This window comes from Rhipicephalus microplus, chromosome X (assembly GCF_043290135.1).
Source record: "Rhipicephalus microplus isolate Deutch F79 chromosome X, USDA_Rmic, whole genome shotgun sequence".
NCBI classification, from domain to species: domain Eukaryota; kingdom Metazoa; phylum Arthropoda; class Arachnida; order Ixodida; family Ixodidae; genus Rhipicephalus; species Rhipicephalus microplus.
Window position 1 is genome coordinate 318,023,559 of NC_134710.1, and position 22,626 is coordinate 318,046,184.

The 22,626-nt window shown below is 44.9% G+C and overlaps 1 protein-coding gene across 11 annotated transcripts in view; it reads right to left on the bottom strand.

Moving 5' to 3' along the window:
* LOC119185246 (uncharacterized) overlaps positions 1-22,626 on the bottom strand; it is a 312,525-nt gene that overhangs the window by 91,569 nt on the left and 198,330 nt on the right. For all 11 annotated transcript variants that reach the window (XM_075879550.1, XM_075879553.1, XM_075879554.1 and 8 more), the window contains 3 exons: positions 19,992-20,230; positions 8,368-8,461; positions 6,886-7,050 (listed from right to left, as the gene is read on the bottom strand). In XM_075879550.1, coding sequence (XP_075735665.1) covers positions 6,886-7,050; positions 8,368-8,461; positions 19,992-20,230 — 498 coding nt within the window. The remainder of the gene's footprint in view (positions 1-6,885; positions 7,051-8,367; positions 8,462-19,991; positions 20,231-22,626) is intronic.

Consider the following 22,626-nt stretch of genomic DNA (forward strand, 5'->3'; position numbering starts at 1 on the left):
TCTTCCTTCTCTCAAAATGGCTATTTTGTACACCCTGCATGAAAATTACAGCAGTATATCTGAAACTATTACAGAAAGCAGAATATTTTTTTTGCAGCATGAAGCTATATGCTTGGAGCACACCATATAGGAAGCAGATTTTGATTTCCCTTGATGCAAGTTTTTAAACTAGTCTTTTGTGTGACCACACAATGGCCCCATTCAGGGCTGAAAAGTTTAGTGTACTGCAAAGTAAGAAATAATGACCCAATCAAAAAAGTTCTTGTTATGTTGTATGTCTTATGCTTTCTGCTGTCAATCCCTATGTCATTTATAAACTTTTGACAGGTGGTTATTTTTCTATTGTGGTAAGAACAATAGAAATTGTTATCTTGGTAATTTAATTATACACGCGTATACATGCGTGTAAGGGCCGCATCCCGTTTTTAAGAAGCACATATTAAAAAAAAAGTTGCGTGTAGGGCCGCATCCGCACTTTCCTTGACCGATACGTATTCAAAATGCGTGCGCGTGTGTGAGCTACTAGGCGTTGTCAATAGATGGCGTTAGAGAACGCAATTATCATCACCATATAGTACGTCATTCGAATAATTTGTTGGTTTTCTTCATGCTAATATGTTCATGAAGTTGGCTAAAAATTTTAAGTTTCTTCAGTAGTGTTCATACACCCGCCAACTAAAGGTTAAGCGGGATTTTATCTTCAACTTCTGGCACTTATATACAAATGCGCTATCCATATCAGCATTAGCATCACCAACTTTGGTATTTGTGTGTTGTTCGGTTATTGTGCTGTTCAGCTTGCCATTTGCTCGAGTTTTGCGCACCGTTGAATGACTCTGGGACTCTAGCTAATTTTCTGCGGGACGTTTACGTCATGGCACGATGGGCAAGCATCTGAATAGCTATACAGCTGGCTATAAGTTGAAGGTGATCGAGCTTGTTCTAGAGCACGAGAAACGGGCCGCCAACAGAAAATTCGACGTTGACGAGAAGTGTGTTCGACATTGGTGCGCTCAGAAGAAAGCCTTGCAGAATACCAACATCAAAAAGCGCGCTTTCTGAGGAAAACAGTGCAAGTATCCTGATTTGGAAGAGGAGTTGCTCCGCTATGTGATTGAGGTGCGTAACGATGGTTTTGCGCTCACTACGGACATGCTGCACATGAAGGCACTAGCCTTAGCACGTGCGAAAAATATACCGACCGGGGATTTCAAGGCTAGTGCTGGCTGGGTGCGAAGGTTTCTGAAAAGGAAGAGACTCTCCTTTCAACGGAGGACTGCGCTGTGCCAGCGGCTGCCAAAAGACTATACCGAAAAGGTGCTTAGTTTTCACAAGCATGTCATCGGCCTGCGCCATCAGCACAATTATCTGTTGTCGCAAATAGCGAACGATGATCAAACTCCTGTGTGGTTTGAATCTCCCGAGAACTACACAGTCGAAGTAAAAGGCAAGAAGAGTGTCGCCGTGCGGACCACCGGCGCTGAGCGCCAAGGCTGCACCGCGATGCTTTGTGTGACCGCGGATGGGCAAAAGCTACCCCCCGTACGTTATTTTGAAAAGGAAAAGAATTCCCAACAAAGTTTTCCCCAAGGGCATCATAGTTAGCGCCCAAGAGAAGGGATGGATGAACGATGATATGGTGCTTGACTGGGTGAAAAGTGTTTGGCAGAACAGACCGGGAGCTTTGTTGGCCAAACATTCACTTTTAGTGTTGGATAGTTTCCGCGGCAACCTTACCGATAAGGTGAAGGAGCAGCTGCGCCGTGTCGGCACAGACATGGCCGTAATTCCAGGCGGCCTCAAAGGAATGTTGCAACCACTGGATGTGAGCATGAATCGACCGTTCAAAGTTGAATTCCGAAGACTCTACACGGAATGGATGGCAACCGGCAACCATGAGCAGACACCGACCGGACGGCTGAAGACGGCACCGCTTGCTACTGTTCTCGGTTGGGTATTGTCGGCGTGGAGCTCGGTGTCGACGGACATTGTGTCCCGAAGTTATAAGGTCACTGGGATATCCAACAGCCTGGATGGCACCGAAGATGACTGTTTGTGGAATGATGGTGCTCTGCAACACAACATCTCGGACTCCGAGTTAAAGGACTCGTCGAGTGACGACAAATAAGTGCACACACGGCATACTGCAATAAACGCTCTTCGTTCGCTAAGTGGTACGTTGTTTTTAGTTTAACAAAAAAAAAGTTCCGTGTATGGGCCGCACCCTGAAAATTGGCCCTCATTTCCTGAAAAAAAATGTGCGGCCCTTACACGTGTTTATACGGTAACTAATGAAGCTACAGTAAAAACCTTTACATTTTGAGAATCGGGAGAACAAACTAAGTAGGCATGCCAACTTTTGTCACATTTGGTTAAAAATTGAATTAGAGAGCCCTAAGACCCCTGTCCCCCCTTAAAAGCTGTGTTTCATTTACTTCGAACTTCGGGATACAGTGAACAGATGCCACGCGAGGCTCGGGTTCGTTATAAGCGGGCTCGACTCTATTCGAATAAATACGGTACTGGTCCAATGCCTACCCAAATCTTGTTTGCCAGTTCTTAAACTGTGATGGTATGGCCCACCTTCAAAATTTTTCGCCACTCAATGACATTCTCATCATAGGTTTTTTGAGAGTCGGCATGAATGCACTTTGTGGTTTGCTGATGTGTGGCCACCTTTGACGATGTACCACTCGTTTATGAAAGAGGTGCTCGAAAGCCTGTTAAATCTGGCGAACAGTTTTCACAGGGTACACTCGAACCCAGAGAAGGGAAGCGGGTTAGGGGGAGACAGAAGGTTAGGTGGGCAGATGAGACTAAGAAATTTGCAGGTATAAATTTGCAGCAGCAAGCACAGGACCGGGTTAACTGGCGGAACATGGGAGAGGCCTTTGTCCTGCAGTGGACGTAATCAGGCTGATGATGATGATGACACTCAAACCTCGTCATAACGTTACGGGATATAACGAAATGATGGATATACTGAAGTACATGATATTATTCTTGAAAACTCCATTGAGAACCATGCATTTTAAACCTCGTTGTAACGAACTAAAATTAACCAGTAAACAGATATGAAAAACTAAATTAGTCAATCAAATAGTCTATGGAAAACAAACGACCGTAGTGTGTAAAGTATAACGTTTTCTGCGGAGTTTGACGCTCGTTCGGAGCAGTTCTTCCAAAACTCCTGTGCCGACCTTACAGCCACACCCCTCACGGCCGAGAGAGCAGTCCTCACACAGCCAGTGGAGAGGATCGAGGAAGCACTCAGCGGGTGCCGTGGTGCAAAGCGATTTCCCTCTCATGACGGCAACAACTGCGTCTCTGCTGCTACCATGGCTGCTTACTCTGCACCAAGAAAGGAGGACTCTCCGCAACAGCATTTTTTTCCTCTCTCTGCGCGTGAGGCCTTGAAAGGAGAAGGGTCTCTACGTGCAGAGACAAAAAAAAAAGAGAAGTGTAGAACAGGCGCGTCGCAGATTGGCATTTGAGAGAGAGCAAACAATCCACCACAGTCTTTCCTTTTCTTCTTTTCTTTCTTCGCACGCAGCGTTAAGAGGTGCCGCCGCGGGATTCGGCATGGTGCTGAGAGAATTTTCGGTATGTTCGAGTTAACCGTCGCAAGTGCTTGCGCGTTCGAATTACAGGGTGCTTTTGCCCATTGGAATACACATAGCTTTGACGGGACCTCAGCGTGAGTTCGAATTACCCGAAAGTTCAAATTAATGAGATTCGACTGAGTTTATTTTTCACGTCACGCGTGGTCGCGCAGCGGTACATTCGGCCGCAAGGCGGTTTCCTTCTTTGCATGCTTATAGGTGTGCGGCGCCCATCTTAGCATACATGGCTACAAACTGCTATAATCGATGTAACAAAATAATGGATATAACAAAATGTTTGCTGCTCTCCTTCAACTTCGTGATAACGAGGTTTGAGTGTACTATCAAGCTTTTGGCAAAATTTGGTAGTTCATGCAATGCCATGATTTTACAACGTGCTGCAATTTGACAAGTGCTTATTATACATCTTCATACACGAGCTGGCTGTCCTGAAGTAACGCTTTCTTCAATGGGGGAAAAAAATCTATGCATGCGCATAAGATCACTTCCATATGTCAAAACAGGACATCTTCAATTCTTTTATGTGTGAAAGTTAGGGTTTATGTGTTTTATGTGTCCAAGTTTATGTGTTTATGTGTGAAAAACGATGGTTTGATACTGTATGAACACACCTCAGACTATATGCTGCACTCAGCATAGCCTAGCATACCGACTAAACAAACATCGCTTCCTCAACTACAGTTGAGTCCGCTTATAACGAACCTGAGCGTGACGCGGAATCCGTTCACTGTACCCCGAAGTTCTTAATAAATGAAACACAGCTTTTAAAAAAGTTGCAAGAGAAAACACAAACTTTTTGTGCCCCAAAAAGTCCGTGATGCACGTGTTTTAAAGAGCAGAAGAGATAAGGGCGGTCTCGAGTTCATTTAAAAATGGCAGGGTGCTCGTTCGCCGAGGCCCGTGGCATAAGATGCATGAGGCACAGACTCAAAAGTTTTGTCGTTCTCGCAATCCGAGTTATCCAAATTGCTCTCGCCACAGACTTCATTCACAATGCCCCAATCCGTGCACAGTTCCGCAGTGACAGCATCATCATTGACCGTAATTACATCATCGCAACAGATGTCCCACCCGCTCTTCCAGGTCAGAGTCTACGACGCGCTGCCACAAATCGCTGCCGCAGTTCGGAAGCTTCAGGCTCGGCATCAAGCCCGACGTGGACGAAGTCCGCCTCGCGAAAACTGTTTCGCGTGCATGTAGCAGTTACCGCCGCCCACGAAATATTCACCATCTCCACAGTTGAATACCAAGACGCCCGAAGCGGCAAGCTGGCTGCCAGGTGGTCAACAGCTATCAGCAAGCGCTCCGCAACGCGGCACCTAAGGCGCGGATTACGCTCAAGCCAAGCGGTCACACTTTCTATGTTTGTTGAGTGGCAGGAAAAAGCGTGCAAGTCCTCCCGTCGGCTGTCATGACCACACACGCACACCAAGAACAAGCAAGACGCGCACATGCGACACACATGCCAAAACACGTGGAACAGCTCTGGGCCCGTTTCCAGTCACAAAACGAAACTAATTCGAGCCAGGGAAGCGGGTGTCACGGAGTGGTGGATACGGGCGAAGGGGTTGTGATCAAAAGAGAAGAGCAGACTTGCGACAGAAGGGCAAGGAGTTGCGATAAAGAGAGGGGAGGATGCGGCGGGAGGGCGACCTTGAAAACCATAACACGGAAAGGAGGCAGGTTGGGTAGCTTGCTTGAAAGGTCCGTTAAACTCGCACGTAAACAAAATTGACCCCGTATCTGCATGTAATCTGCAAATGTCATCGAAAGACGATCGTCTTGCGGGTGGAGTGAACAAGACATTTATTTGATGTTCTGCACAAGAAAATAGGTTAGTGGTATTCTGGAGGCGCTGCGTTAGAGAGCCTCGAGCGTGCAGCGGAGGCGAACGAGCGCATCAAGCCGCGTCACACGTGAAACATGAGCGCCTTCTGGCAGTTTTCTTCGAAAACAAAGCGCGTGGCTCTGAGACAGGTGTGCTCGCCCCTCTCAGAGGTGATAAGGTGTAGAACGTAAGGAGACGAGTAGGACCACCACAGTCTCGTTTTAGCAAATCGTTGGAAACACTCGCCGTTCCGTGCAGGCGCTGCATGGTCAGCGCAGCGCGATAAGCGCTATGGTCCTTAAAATTACCTATGTATGCCTTTTCTAGTAAAAGACGCACATGCAGAATACAAACGCGTTGTCATGGTGCCCCAGAAATGCACAATAATTGCTCTTTAATTGACAAACACACAAGCTTGAACACTCAGCCTTAAGCAACAATGGTGGGCGCTGCAAATGAGGTCGGCCGTTTCAAATGCCCGATGCCTTCAAGAGTGGACAAACAGACAAATGTACACACAAACAGACCAAAATTTTTGCGTCGAAGGTCCCCAAGAAAGACTATCGTCTTTAAAAGCAGTCAGGGCATGGAGGAAGGAAACAGCTTTCCGTGGGTTAGGGAGAGCGGCTACTAGAGGGTCGCGGAGGCAGGCTCGGCGTTTAGGGCCGTTCGTCGCCCTTCCCGCACAGCCGCAATGCACGTGCTGGGACACCTACCACACGCAAACGGGGGACAAATAATCCAATTGGCGACGCTGCGGAGGGTGAAAGAGCGTCGCCAATTGGCTTATTCGTCCCCCACTTGCATGCGGTAGCGGTCCCGGCACGTGCATTGCGGCTGTGCGGGAAGCGCGTGGAACGGCCCTTATTATAAAACAATGTATGGGCACCTCCCCGACGCCTGATCGGCGGTCGAAATTGGTTTCCTGGGAAGTCGGCAGACCACCGACTCCGTTCGCTGCAACTGATCAGCGGCGCTCGGAGACATTCGTTGTAAGTGTGATTTTGTGCCATTGAACCAATGTATATTATCACGGTCACCCGATATTGTTCGTTTCAAGCGAAAGTTCGTTTTAAGTGGCGCCGTTATATCTGGGCTCGACTGTATACAAAAGTGGACTGGCAACATAGCAAGCCCATTGTGAGTGGTTTCTGTTTATTAATGTTGGTGGAAAATATGAGTTTCTCTCAATTTCACTGGATATTCTCTACAAAAGCAAAGGCAGTTGTGCTGACACTTCCAATGTCTACCTTCACTAAAGAGTTGTTAATTGATTGACGATTGATATGTGGGATATAACGTCCCAAAACCACCATATGATTATGAGAGCTAAAGAGTTGTTTACACAATCCAATGTTTGTCCTCATCTTTTGTGGCTTGAGATCAAGAATGACGTAAGGAAAAAAAACTTGTTTACAGTCAACACCAGCCCACCTCTCCCGCTTGACGTTCGAGGGTCGAGAAGTCTCCCCCTGCAGCAGCCATTTCTTGAAGCGGTGCTGTTGGCGCCTGTGCACTCATCTTATGCACTTCTCCAAGTTCATTTTTCAACTTTTCAATAGTCTGCCCATATTCGGCGTCTTTTTCTTCTAACTTTTTCTGGAAGATAAGCAAGGCAAATGTGTGACACAACTACGGTGCTAATGAAGATTGGAAGAAAATTGTGAATGACTATTCTACTGCAATGACTAGTCTCATTCACTATTAAACTCTCTAAATGGCAACACTTCTTTTTTCTCTAATCGGGACGAGAATTTTTGAATGAAGCCATTGCACACTCCCCCCCCCCCCCAATTTAAAATACTGCCATTTTATCACATAGCTATCACAGCCCCTAATGTTCTCGAAACACATTTTTTTTTTAATTCTGAAAATGATACTTGATTGCACTTAGAATGTGATGCACAACCGCCGTGATGTTTATCAGATCTCCAAGAGCAGAAGTATAGCCTCCAAGATCGGTATTTGAACTTGATAGATAATGCCTATGACATGTTTCAGAACTTGGTTTGCAATAGTAAGGAATTTGACATCCGAGTTTCTTGCAGAGAGCTATCACACATAAGAGCTCTGTTGCCCTGGTGTAGGCTCATCATGATCTGAAGTGTTTCCCACAGTGTGATCCTGCTCTCATTGACTTTAAAAGAAAGACAAGAGCGGCATTTTTGGATGACTGCTTTCGGAGGGGCCATAGCAGCCTCACGCTGTGACAACTCTGCTAATACAGCAGGCCAGAAATATCCCTTCCATTATGTTGGCATGTACAGTCATAATGTAAGAAAAAACATGGGCTTATCTGCCTGGTGTGAGCCAATATTCTCAATGATCGTAGCAGCAGTAAACTAAGAAGTTATGCCACTGCAGATGCCTGAAAAATGCTTTGTCCTGCAGACCACAGGTTGCAGCACAAACATGGTGGCGTGGTGAGCCATTATACCATAGTGAGCCATTATAAAGTTCTTTCTTTTTTGAGAAAGAATGGGCTAATGGTCACATCATGATGCGCCGACGCAGCGAAGAGCTAGCAACATGCTGGCCGCGTGTCACAACGGTATTGATAGCGAAGCACATCTTGTTTTCCACAGGTGCACGTTTCAATTTATCATGGCAGCATTTTCTCTTTTTTTTTCTCTTTTTTTTCTGTGGCAGCAGAGAGACCCGCCATTCCTGCATGTTTTAGACAAAAAATAAGACTAGGTATTGCGGGAAAACATAATTCTTGGAGCCGCAAGCTTTTTAGCCGGCACAGCAAATGATGAGCCCTCGTTACTCTAAATAATTGCAAGTTTCTTTGCCTTCCATCGTTTGTATCTTCTGTTCATTCAAAAATCAGCTTAATTCAAAGATTTCTCGTGGCCCCAGCGACTTTGAATTATTAGTAATAGTTATTTATTGATTACTTAATAAATACAATACCTGGTACTCTGCACTGAGCTTTTCATGCTGCAGGTCCATCTGTTTTCTCAACTCCTTTGCCATGTCTTTGGCATTCTGCTTGACTTCATCCAACCTGCATAGAAATGGTAACAATTTTTTACTTTTACCAATATTAAAGTAATAAGCCCACAGACCTAATCAAAGGAAAGTTTAAACATAGAAAAAGTGGCACATCTAAGCACATGCCATTTATTTAGAATTAATTTGCATCTAAGCTATGCATTGCTGCTTGTCTGCCAATGAAAGCATTTTTCTTTAAACACATTCACCGTGCATTACATCCATCCATTGATCAAATTTTGGGCTTGAGGGCATGCACCTGCACTTGACTGCAGTGTCCTGCTGTGTTGCAGGACCACTTTAAACCTTTCAGGCCCAGTGATACCAACTGGAATCATCAATTTTGTAAGTCAGCAACTATCTAGTAAAAATAAAGGGGTTGTTCTTCATCCTAAACTCATGCTTAACATTTCCTGTACATATTATGCTAACCTAGTACACAAAAGTCGGGTTACATGAAGAAATTACAGAAGCAGACACGCTGTTCCCGAAATACGCTAAGGCAGTTCTTTTTTCACTGAGAAGGCGGAGCAACTTGTTTCACGAGTTGGTTCATTCTTGCGGTAGCTTTTAGCGTGCTTTCTTTAGGCTTCCATCTCTCGTGTTTATTTCTCGCTAAAAGCTACCGTAAGGTGGAGCATTTATTATCATTTTGTGTCAAAAAATTTGAATTCTGTCTATTGACTATTTGCTATCACATCAAGATATTTAATAATTATTTGATCAATTAATTTGGCCTCCAATTACTTCACTGACAAAAGGTGAGCCCAAATTTTCATTTCATTTATTTTCTTTTTTTTTGGACTACCATTAAAATGTGCTCCTCAAAATTTGAAAACCACTCGTTCCCATTAAACAGAAATAATTTGGGCTTGCTGAACAAATTAGATTATGGCTCCCTTTCGAGCACTCACAAAAGGAGGAAACTGCAGAATAAGAAGACAGCTAACTGTTAATCAAAATAGGGCATGAATAAACATGAAAGTAAGCAAAACACTATGAACCATCCCTCCGAAGAAAATCCTGATTGGGTACAAAGCGGCCGCGGTTCGCATGGCGTTGACCCGATTGAAACGGTGTTGACGTGGGTGCTGTTTACTCCAGTAAATGTTTGTTTGAAACGCAAAGACACAGGAGGTGGGACACGTTGAAGACGCACTCGGCTTATCAATTTTACCAGCGCGCAGTCGGTATTCTCGAATGCGATCGCTGTTCTTCACTCACACCTCTTCGGTGTCGCTGGTCTTCCACTGCCGACGCTTGCATTCGGCTTCTCTGGCTCGCGCCTCCTCAGTGTTGACGTCGCCATTCGAGAACCCGATCGGCTTCGCTAACTTTTACAACGCTGGCAATAACCGGGAAAGGTACACACACACTAGCGGAAAGCATGCCGTGACAACGTCTTGCTCGTCGGCTTGATCGCGCTGTCCACATTGTACACGCAACGAGAATTTCGAGGCACGCGCGCAACGTCCGCACGCGCCGGCTCGCCGCTTGATTTAGCCGGCAGATGGAAAGAGGTGGCGCAGGTGAGATGATGCCTAAGTGAGGAGTGGACTCAAGCGTTGCTAGCGGTGGAGAGAGTAAAGCGAGAGAGAGACGACATGTGACAAGCGCGCAGCAGGCGAAGCAGAGAGGTCACCACGCACTGCTAGGAGGGCACGAGTTACTTGGTACCATTCCAACAACTTCAGTGAGGGGAGCGGTGCAGACGGAGGGACACCGTTACAAAGGCGAGTCGCCTCGCCACCGTGGTCTAGTGGCTACGGTACTCGGCTGCTGATCCGCAGGTCGCGGGATCGAATCCCGGCTGCGGCAACTGCATTTCCAATGGAGGGGGAAATGTAGGCCCGTGTGCTCAGATTTGGGTGCACGTTGAAGAGCCCCAGGTCATCGAAATTTTCGAAGCCCTCCACTATGGCGTCTCTCATAATCATATGGTGGTTTTGGGATGTTAAACCCCACATATCAATCAAATCAAACACAGGGGAGTCAAAGAGCTGCTTCACATCTAAAACGAAAACTGCCATACTCAAGACTGCAAATTGAGGACAAACAGGAGACTCTCAATAATTTGCACTCGGGAGAACTCATGCGTTGTTTGAATTATTAGAAGTCTTCATAAATATTACTCAGGCCAACATAATAACTTGTGTTGTATTGTAAGACAGCTCGAAATGATTGTGAGTAAATGTGTGCATGTGTCACATAATATATACAGTCAAACCCACCTAAACACCAGTTTGAACAGTATATCATTTATAACAATGAGATGTTGCTGCACAGTCAACTTCCTGTATGTTTTCTGTGGGGAAATTACTCGCTTACAGCAATGCCTCATGCCACATTATCAATTAAATAATGAATTAAGGCTGGTGGGTGTCCCTGCCAAAAGTTAATAAAACATGAAATCTTTGAAAATAAAAAAAGAAAAAGAAAAATTCAAGGTGCTGAACATCTGCCCACAACCAAAATGTACTCCAGTGCGTGCCCTTTGAATTCGCAATATGCTTCACCGTACAGTTTGTGACATCGCAACAAAGCTGACTTTTGAAATCTGCTATGATGTGGAAGCTTCGGTGGTGGCGTCTGTTAAAACATACAGTTCCAGTGAAAAGTTCAGACTTGCACATCCGAATTTTTAAACATGTTAGAAATATTAGTACCTGTGTCATCTTTTTATAGATGTTTGTTGGAATATCAAATTTAATATCAGAGACCATCTTTGTAAGACATCTGGGTGCCACCATCTTGAGCTGTTAAACCAATGTTTTCTTGTTTTTGCTATATTGATGCGTTAAGGCTATGAAACATCGTATGCATGCATCCAACTGTTTTCATGCGTATGCATCTACCATAACACTTAGCTTGCTTGCTGAAACACAAAGGTTAACAGACCAATATGGCAATACTTGACCCCATTCATAAAACGGTCTAGTTTCTTCACAATAGCCTGCCATCCCCTTATTTTTTGTGTGAAACTTGTTTACAGAAATTATCGGTTATAAAAATAAAATTTTTGTCACACTTGACTATTGCTATATGTGGGTTAAACTCTATTGGTATTCATTATGTAAAACTGCATTTCTAATTGATGATGACGTTGATGATACATGGTGTTTCTTGGCGTAAAGGCCGTATGATAGCCAAGGAGCCGCAGTATATCAGCCAAAAGGTGTCGGCAATGGGTATGTTTATTGGCTGTATAGGGGCCTAAAAATCCTCGCGCTAAAGACGAGTAAAACATGAAGGTATTAAAACTATGAGAGTGACATGACGTGTAGCGTGAAAATGAGCGGCTACCGGTTCTAATCATAAAGTTTTGGAGAGATGACGGAGCACGAATGTGTCTGTAACGTCCTTGTTTCTAAAGGCCACGAGACAGTTGCTTTGTAGTGTATGTATCTAGTTGATTGATTTCTGGGGTTTAACGTCCCAAAACCACTATATGATTATGAGAGACGCCGTAGTGGAGGGCTCCAGAAATTTTGACCACCAGGGGTTCCTTAACGTGTACCCAAATCTGAGTACACGGGCCTACAACATTTCCGCCTCCATCGGAAATGCAGCCGCCACAGCCGGGATTTGATTGTATGTATCTAGTATAGCGACGACCTCTCTTCAGAAGTCGAGCTGCAGATTAGCAGGGTAGAATACATAAAGTTACGGACATCTTTCAAAAACACAAGCAATGACTGATGTTTGAAAAGCAAATCCCTACCGATGAACATCGATGGATGAAGTGGCATTTGCTCTCAGTAGGGTGATTTAAAGTGCTTTTTTTCTTAAAGCCTGTAATTCCTAGCATTGTAATAAATTGTGGATAATGGTGAGTGGATCACCACCCTTCTCGCACAAAGGTGTATCACCACCAGACAAAAAATACGAATGTGTACTGTGTGTGTCCTAATCTTAGCCTTGAAAGTTTTAAGTCTGTGTGGCGTGACTTCGATACTGGCGGCCAGTTACCAAGATGTCGCTTGATAACACGTAGTTTGTTTTCTGTTTAGCCATCTCATGTGCTTTGCGAACGTGCTCTGAGGTGTCGTTTGAGGAAAGGTTTTAGGTCAAGTGTGGCAATGTCTATTGTAAAGGGTCGGAAGGAAGAATTTGCCGATGGCATCCCACTGCTGCCACCAGTTGTTGTGAATGGGGGTCTACCCGGTCTCTTGTGGTAGCGTGGTGTAACCGGGTGGAGGAAACGAACGCTGACAAGAAGAGGATACAAAAACAAACAGGTTTACGGCCTTATTTACACGTATTTACAGCAAAGAAGGGTTAGTGGTTTAACAAACCACCAGCGTGGTGATTGAACCGTTACATGGTTCAGAGCGACGTCCAGCACTCTGCGGCGTCCTTTTAAGCCCTGTCGGGTTCCTCCTCTTTGAGTGGAACACCAATCACACACACACATCAGGTGAGGGGGACGAGCATGCACAGTGCACGTGAGTGTCTAATATTGAGTCGTGATCACTGCACTGCAAGGTGGCTCCAGCGGGGTTCCTCGTCGTGTGTGCGCCGCTAGTCGAGAGGTACCAAGCTTCTGACAGCATACATCAAAGGGTCCGCGGATTTGTTCGTTTAATTAGCGGGGCGATTTGTGGCGGCCGCCACGGTCTCTACCAAGGAAGATGCTGTCTTTGTTGTCCTCTCTCGAACGGTTAACGGCGTCGTGGCGACACGACGTCTCACCCTCGGGTTAGCAGGGACAATGCCTGGCGGGCATAGGCGGCGCGCCGGTCGGCTACGGAATTGAGGATTAAAAAAGCGCCGCTCCCCTGTCAGCTCTGGCGCCAGTCACAACAGCTTCCCCATCGCCAGATGAGTCGCCGAGGCCATCAGTCACCGCTGCTGCTCGAAGGGCCGACGAAAGGGTCCGTAGTTGAAAGTCAGGAACTCGCCTTTGCTTGCCACATGGTCTGGGTAATTGCCGAAATCTTCAACAGCGTCTGGCAGACTGGGCGCAGAACGGATTGAGAGGCTCCCCAGAAGACTGGCTTACGCACAATGGCATCTGCCCAGACGAATCGCCGGGCCAAACGTAACACTATACATGTATTGGCAGTGTTTTTGTGGACGGACCAAGTTGGTCGGCCAACACATTACTTTAGATCTCGCGATACCCTGGCGCCCAGCATACTATGACATGTTGTTTGAGTGCACAGACTGTGCATAATAATGAGTAAAGCGAAACAAGAATGGGGGTTTTTGTGTTTTTTTAAAGTTTTCGGAGTTTTTACCACAATTAGTGAATCTGTGTGAACTACTGCCTTTGGTAGTTGTGATTGCTTGATGTGTAACAACAGCAAGTATTGCATAAGCGTCTGCGGTAAAAATGCTTTAATCAGAATGTTAGTAAGCTGGCTTCTGGAAAAGATGGGCCAACAGCTGCGTATGATAGAGAACTGTTAAGACTTTGAAGCATCTGTAAAAGTCAGGACAATTGTATTTGTGTTGAAGCTCCAGGAAGTACATGCAGATGTGTGCTACAGGTTCGTGTTTCGTAACTTCCATGAAGGGCATATCGCATTCTATGAGCTGCCATTGCCACGGTGGCAGAAGCGCGCCAGGAGCCATCAGACACTGATCAAGTGGCACTCCCGTTTCCTCAGCGAGGCTACTCACACGAAGCGAGAAGGGCTGTCGAACTGAAGGACGGTTATCAAATAGTGTGGAACTGAATAAGTCATTGATTGTGGAGCATGAGGAGTGTTTTTTATCACCATTCACCTTGAGGTAATACACAATGAACTTTTAAGTTCTCTACAGCTGCAGTGACCACTCGTTGGACTCTAGGTACACGCGTTCTACGAGACTAGCGCGAAAAGCATCCATAGAATGACGGATGCCCAAATGATAAACCAGACAAGCATTTTTAAAGCACTTGTTGTCGCTGTCTGATAGATTATTGCCCCGTAATCTAGGCGCATGTGTATAAGACTTTTATAAAGATTTATCAGGTATTTTCTATCCCTGCCCCATGATGTTCGCGACAAAACCTTTAGTATATTCATAGCTTTCAGGCACTTGTTTTTGAGCTTTTTCATGTGAGGTACGAATGTTATTTCATGTCTAAAATTATGGCTAAAAATTTGTGTTCACTTTCCACAGCCAATCGTTGTCCGTGCAAGTGAATGATCGGATCGGGGTGCAGACCTCTCTTTCTTGTAAATAAAATGCAGGTACTTTTCTGCGGGTTAAGGGTGAATCCATTCTCGTCAGCCCAATTGGTAACTTTATTCAAACCGAGTTGAAGCTGCTGCTTGGACAATGCGAGATTGCAGGATTTAAAACCGATCTGCACGTCGTGAACATATGTACAATAAAACATATTGCGTGGAATGTAGGAATGCAATGTATTCATTTTTATAACAAAAAGGGTGCAGCTCAACCGCCACCTTGCGGCACTCTAGTCTCCTGGACAAATGTTCGCGACAGAACGTTTCCTACCCGGACACGAAAAGTACGGTTGGATAAATAGCTTTCGATTATGGTCAGCATGTTACCTCGAACACCAAAATGTGAGAGGTATCGCGGTATGCCAAAGCGCCATGTGGTGTCATATGCCTTTTTCATATCTAAGAATACTGAAATAAAAACGTGTTTATGAACAAAAGCATCGGGTATTTATGCTTCGATACGTAACAGATCGTCAGTGGTGGATCTACCCATGCGAAATCCACACACAGCAGGTTGTTGTTTCCAGGAAATGTAGTGTGGTTAATCATCTTCTCAAAAAGCTTACACTAACAACTTATTAGAGCGATCAGCCTGTAACTCGCAAAAGAAGACGGATCCTTGCAGCGTTTTAAAATTGGAATTACAATGGCCTCTTTTCAAGAAGCAGAAATCTCACTGGAAGACCATATGGCTATTACACAGGGAGAGTAATGTTTTCCGAGTTTTGGGAGGCAAGTTTTTCAACATATCGTGAACCACGCGATCAGAACCAGAGGCCGAATCACTGCAGCAGCCCAGCCATGCATGTACCTCAGCCAAGCTAAAAGGCTGGCTGCAAGCCTCATATTTTGTGCATTTGCATTCAAGTTTCTGGTTTTCAATTCTTGTTTTGTATCTTTGGAAGGCTTCACTGTAGAGTGACCAGCTAGAAACCTGTTCGAAATGAGCACCGAGAGAGTTCGCTTGGTCATCAAGAGTGTTTACGAGGAGTGAGCGTACTTGTCTTCCTGCTAACCTACTAACCATGTTCCAGAGTTCAGCCTCCTAATGTATATGAATTGATGCCTGATAAAAACTTGTGCCAACTTTCCCGTTTGGCCTGTCGGCACGTTCTTCTGCCTTGGGACTTAATGTTTTTTAGAATTAGTAAAATTTTCCGTTGTGGGTGAGTCCTGAAGCAGCTTCCATGCTTTATTTCGCTTTGTTTGTGCATTTTGACATTAACTGTTCCACCAAGGTATGCGTCGCTCAGCAGATTGTCCAGTTTGGGGGATACACTTTGTTGAAGCATCAATAAAAAGAGCTGCAAAGAAGTCTACAGCGGCATCTATGCTCAATCCACACATATATATCGACCAGTTTAAGCGAGTACCTAGTCGGAACCGTTCGCAGTCGGCCTTGTCTGTTTGCCATCTCGGAACTTGTGGAAGACCTTTGTCTATCGATGTGCTCAGTATTATTGGAAAGTAGTCACTTTTGAAAGGATTGTTAAACACTTTCCACTGGAGCAGCTGTAAAAGCGATGGAGACGTAATGCTGAAATCTATTGATAAATAGGTTTTGTTGGCAAGCCTTAAGTATGTTGGCTCTTTGCTAAACAGACACGCACCAGAAGAAAATAGAAACTGTTCGATAAGGCGACCTCGTGCATATAGGCGAGGATCACCCCATAGATCATTGCGTGCCTTCAGGTGCCCAAGGACCAGACAAGGTTCTGGCAGTTCGTCTATTAAAGAGCGGAATTCATGTTTTTCAAGATGGTGGTGTGAAAGTATATAGAGAGCAGATGATGACAAGTTTATTGAAAAGAACAGCTCGAACAGCCACTACCTCAAAGGACGTTTGGAGTCGTAAGTGTGTACATGCTACTCCTTGGTTAACTATAATGGCCGCGCCACCGGATGACTTGATCGTATCATTGTGGTGCTTTCTGAATATTACATAACGACGTAGAAAATTGGTGTTGTAGGACTTTAGGTCTGTCTCTTGTACACACAGCCCTTTCGATGAATGTTTGTGTAGGAGTTGTTGGACCTCACCGAGGTTTCTAAAAGGTCCTCCGACGTTCCACTGTATGATTTGTGTATTCATATTGGGTGTAAATTAGTGCTGTGTGTACGAAAAGAGCTAGTGACTTAAGTCCGGGAGCCCTTGTTGGGCCCCGTGATGAGGGTTTTTTACTTTTTGGCGTGCTCTTACAAGCTGTGCCTATCCTTCGGCGTCTGGGACACTGATGGACTTGCTGTTGTGTCTATCACTTCGGACGAAGTGCTCGATGTCCACTCACGGTTGACGCGTATGGCAGCGGGAGGTTTAGGGCTTTCTCTCAGAACAGCTGTGGCTGCAGATCCAGGGGCCTGCGAGCCTTTTGGCTGCAGAGCAGACCTGCTGCTGCTTCTGAAGGGGGGGATGGCGCTACCGCTTGTCCATTCTGTGGCGAACGAGCGAACTCTGCGGACTTTGGTGGTACTGTCCCCTTGCATACCATTTCCGCAAACGATAGACCCTACGCAATATAGAGACGTTTGCGCGCCTCCCTAAAGGAGATGTTTTCATTGATCTTGAGGGCGATTATTTCCTTTTCGTGTTTTCACGCAGGACAAGCACGGGAATACGCTGGATGCCCACCATTGCAGTTTGCGCAGTGGGGAGTTTTCACAAAGTTGTATGAAGCGTGGTCATTTGAGCTACACTTGGCACAGGTTTGACGGCCACTGCAGCTGTGAGAGCCATTGCCGAAATGCTGGGACTTAAAGCAACACCGTGGATTCAGGATGCATGGTCATACCATTAGCTTTAGGTAGCCTGTTTCAAGATATTCAGTTAGGGTGCTTGTGGAGAAGGTTACAATCAAGTGTTTTGTGGGTATTTATTTGTGCCACGTCGTAGTTCGATTCACTGCACATAAGGCACATGATGTTCATTTCAGCCCTCAAGGAGCTCGTTTCCAGTCAAATTAAGAAGGTCTTGGTCAGACGCTAGACCTTGGGAGCTGCTCAGAGATCGATGTGGTGTTATTGAGACAGGGGTGCTTCGAAACGAGCCAAGTTTTGAGAGGTTTTCATACTGGTTCTTGCATTGCACTCCAAAGAGCAGGTCCCCACTAGCCATACGAGTAGCCTTATAACCTTGCCCGAGTGTATTTGTGAGGGTTTTTGACACAATAAAAGAGAGATCGTGGATGACGTGGAGTCAGATTCAGAAAAAAGTTTAAACTCTCATTGGTGCATTTCCTCTTTGTGAGGGGACAATCATTCAGTTGAGGAAATGAACTGGAGGCCATAAGGCATAAATATTTTTGGCAGCCTTGCCAGCTGCCCACCACGGAGCCCAACATGGGAGCGCAACAGTACTTATTCGATAATACACGCCAACGCCAGCTCTAAACAGCCACTATAGCCAAATATAATGTGCCCAAGAGAGGGCACACACAGAAGGTTAAACCTCACCGCCAGAAAAAAATGGAAGTAAGCGGAAGGTAGAAGATGACAGGACAGATAAAAAGTGAGAAAATACGAAGATGTAGGAAGAGAGAGAGATAGCAAAAGGCGACTGCCGATTTTCCCTGGGTGGGTCCGCCCAGGGGTGTCGTCTACGTGAAGCTGGGGCCAAAGGCGTGTGTTGCCTCTGCCGGAGGGAGGGGCCTTAGAGGTTCAATCAGCCGGCATCAGCTTAACCCCCAGGATCCCCTTTTCCCCGGACATGGCTAGGTGTAAGAAGGAGTCCAATCCCCCCCCCTCCTTGTTAGCTCGGGTCCGAGGTGTCGCTAACACTTAACACCTGCTTACACAAACCCCCCTGCGGGCTGCGTTTCTTATTAAGGAGCAAAATATGCTGCATCTCGTGACAGCAGTAGCCCCTTCTGAATCTTGGAACACATTTCTGCACGGCTGCAGTATACTGAGGCAAAAGTGACTAATCAACAACACAAGGCACGCGATAGAGCAAGGCTAAGTAATATTTTTTTTCTCCTTAGTCAACAAGCCATTGTAGGCTGACAAATGAATGGCTTTACTTGTGATTGTTAGTGGTATAAGAAATCCAAATGCTCAGCCAGAACCAACAAAGGCAGCAGGTATTTTAAGGCATGCACAGGCAAAAACTGTGAATTCACCAAATTTATGCAATGGAGAAGTTTGAATTAGATGCCTTTAAAATGAATCTAAAATGCACAGGTCCAACCAAAAACAAAAAAATTTTCTGAATTAATCAAAAGTCTGAATTATCGTGAGTGCTATATTAAGCGGTACCATACAAAGATGGGAATAGTCTGTTTCTGTTGCAGTAAAGATGCTTAGTGAGATTATATTAAGCAAACAATGCTGTCAAGCTATTTCTGCATTCCATTTGCTAAAATGTTCCATACTTGTTCACACAACGATGTGATGTGTTTTACTGATGTGGCTTAGAAGGATCTTTTCAAAATAAAGCTACATGAAGTGCATTGGGTTGCAGAGAACAAAAAAGTGGAACTGAATATGGTTCCACGTAATGAGGAAGAAAATGTGGTTGCCGTTGAAGATGCATGGGCTGCAGGCTGTTTAGGCTCAAGGCAAACGGGTTCTGGACCCAAGCCAACTGATAGGGTCGTAGATCCAGCATTGATCACCTTACCTATCGCAGCAGACACGTGCAGACATGCAAGTGACTCAACTGTGTGATAAACTTTTACTATCTAAGACTGAATTTTGTAGGGTAGATTTTTCAGATTATCTTTTCGTAAAAACACAGTTTCCATCCTATTCATCGTTATTTGTCTCTACTTTGCTTCTAGTTTGCTAATGTCACAAATAGTGACATATACGTACAGGAAGCCCAATGTAAGACTGTGTCAAATGATTCACCTTCAGCAAGTGTCTCCCTTTCATTAAACAACCCGATCTGGCGATACCCCCATTTCAGTAACCAAGAACATGTGCACTCCTGTACCAATTCTGCACTTTCATTTTGTTCAATATTATTATTTCTGTTGTAAAAACTGACCTCATTTGAAAATTTTTTGCTGAAATGTCGAGGAGGGATTCGACATGTTTTCATAGTTTGCTGACAGCTAAACCTTTAAGGAGCATGCCAATGTTATCCTGCATAGCACACAAGCTAGGTGTCCCCTATGTAGGGAGACTCAACTCCTCACCCTCAATAATGGAAAATCAACCAATGTATTGATGTCTCACAGTGCATATGCCAGTACGAACATTTTCATACCGTTAGCATCTTGTATAAGTATCTCAAATGCTTATCATCACAGTACCTTCTACGTGTATCATGACACAATCGCGAGGTACCTTTGCACAGCCCTGCTTTGTACGTGCCAGAAATGTGCAAAGTAAAACAAAAAAGAAAGACGGGAGGCTTCAACTGACCGGTTCCTCCACTCTTTCTTCTGTTCCAAGAGAACATGCTGATGCTTCTGTGCCATGACCTCGCAGTCGTCCCGAGCAGTCTTTGTTGCATCTCGTTCCATTTGAAGTTGCTTTTCCAGGTAATCAATTTGTCGCTTCATGTTTTCGATGACACTTTCAGATTCTACATCGCTTGTCTCAGATGCGTTCGCACCAGCTGCATTTTGTTTTTGCTCCTTGAGTACGGAGTGGGCACGAACCTGCAATGTTGCCGTCAGAGTGTCCCGGTGTAAATCCTTCAGACATCTATTTCAGACGAGCACACGGTGACAACTTGCTACAGGACTAGAAGAATCGACATGCTCGTGCAAACAATCAGCCCTATTGCATTCCCGGTGCATATTAACTGACTAAAAGTATGTGTGCTATGATATTTTTCCCTCAGAACTGGGAAATAAAGTTTTAACAGCAGTATTCTCAAAGCACAGATTTTGGCCACATTCTTTTTCTTGTTCGGTAAAAGTGGACCTAGGACAGCTAGAGCTGTAATCGTTTTTGCACAATGTAGCTAAATGTGCACAAGAAACAATGCTGGGAGCCTATCTTTATTGGGCGAATTCATTTTTATTTTATTATAAAAATTTCTGTATTTGGTTACATGCAATGAATTTTACTGTGCTGTAATTCGAGAAGTACTCGTTCAATTTTCGATCAGCTTGCAGCGTTGCACTCCTTAGGCTTTCTAGCATTCATATATATGGCAATGGCTATGTAATTATAAGTACATACATTTTTACAGTTTAAAATGTTAGAATTCGTAGTTTTCTTCATTTTCTCAAAATGGCTATTTTGTACAGCCTGCATGAAAATTACAACAGTATATTTGAAACTATTACAGAAAGCAGAATATTTTTTTTTGCAGCATGAAGCTATATGCTTGGAGCACACAATATAGGAAGCAGATTTTGATTTCCCTTGATGCAAGTTTTTTAAACTAGTCTTTTGTGTGACCACACAATGGCCACATTCAGGGCTGAAAAGTTTAGTGTACTGTAAAGTAAGAAATAATGACCCAATCAAAAAAGTGCTTCTTATGTTGTATGTCTTATGCTTTCTGCTGTCAATCCCTATGTCATTTATAAATTTTCGACAGGTGGTTATTTTTCTATTGTGGTAAGAACAATAGAAATTGTTATCTTGGTAATTTAATTATACACGCGTATACACGCGTGTAAGGGCCGCATCCCGTTTTTAAGAAGCACATATTAAAAAAAAGTTGCGTGTAGGGCCGCATCCGCACTTTCCTTGACCGATACGTATTAAAAATACGTGCGCGTGTGTGAGCTACTAGGCGTTGTCAATAGATGGCGTTAGAGAACGCAATTATCATCACTACGTCATTCGAATAATTTGTTGGTTTTCTTCATGCTAATATGTTCATGAAGTTGGCTAAAAATTTTAAGTTTTTTCAGTAGTGTTCATACACCCGCCAACTGAAGGTTAAGCGGGATTATATCTTCAACTTCTGGCACTTATATACAAACGCGCTATCCATATCAGCATTAGCATCACCAACTTTGGTATTTGTGTGTTGTTCGGTTATTGTGCTGTTCAGCTTGCCATTTGCTCGAGTTTTGCGCACCGTTGAATGACTCTGGGACTCTAGCTAATTTTCTGCGGGACGTTTACGTTATGGCACGATGGGCAAGCAGCTAAATAGCTATACAGCTGGCTATAAGTTGAAGGTGATCGAGCTTATTCTAGAGCACGAGAAACGGGCCGCCAACAGAAAATTCGACGTTGACGAGAAGTGTGTTCGACATTGGTGCGCTCAGAAGAAAGCCTTGCAGAATACCAACATCAAAAAGCGCGCTTTCTGAGGAAAACAGTGCAAGTATCCTGATTTGGAAGAGGAGTTGCTCCGCTATGTGATTGAGTTGCGTAACGATGGTTTTGCGCTCACTACGGACATGCTGCACATGAAGGCACTAGCCTTAGCACGTGCGAAAAATATACCGACCGGGCATTTCAAGGCTAATGCTGGCTGGGTGCGAAGGTTTCTGAAAAGGAAGAGACTCTCCTTTCAACGGAGGACTGCGCTGTGCCAGCGGCTGCCAAAAGACTATACCGAAAATGTGCTTAGTTTTCACAAGCATGTCATTGACCTGCGCCATCAGCACAATTATCTGTTGTCGCAAATAGCGAACGATGATCAAACTCCTGTGTGGTTCGAATCTCCCGAGAACTACACAGTCGAAGTAAAAGGCAAGAAGAGTGTCGCCGTGCGGACCACCGGCGCTGAGCGCCAAGGCTGCACCGCGATGCTTTGTGTGACCGCGGATGGGCAAAAGCTACCCCCCGTACGTTATTTTGAAAAGGAAAAGAATTCCCAACAAAGTTTTCCCCAAGGGCATCATAGTTAGCGCCCAAGAGAAGGGATGGATGAACGATGATATGGTGCTTGACTGCGTGAAAAGTGTTTGGCAGAACAGACCGGGAGCTTTGTTGGCCAAACATTCACTTTTAGTGTTGGATAGTTTCCGCGGCCACCTTACCGATAAGGTGAAGGAGCAGCTGCGCCGTGTCGGCACAGACATGGCCGTAATTCCAGGCGGCCTCAAAGGAATGTTGCAACCACTGGATGTGAGCATGAATC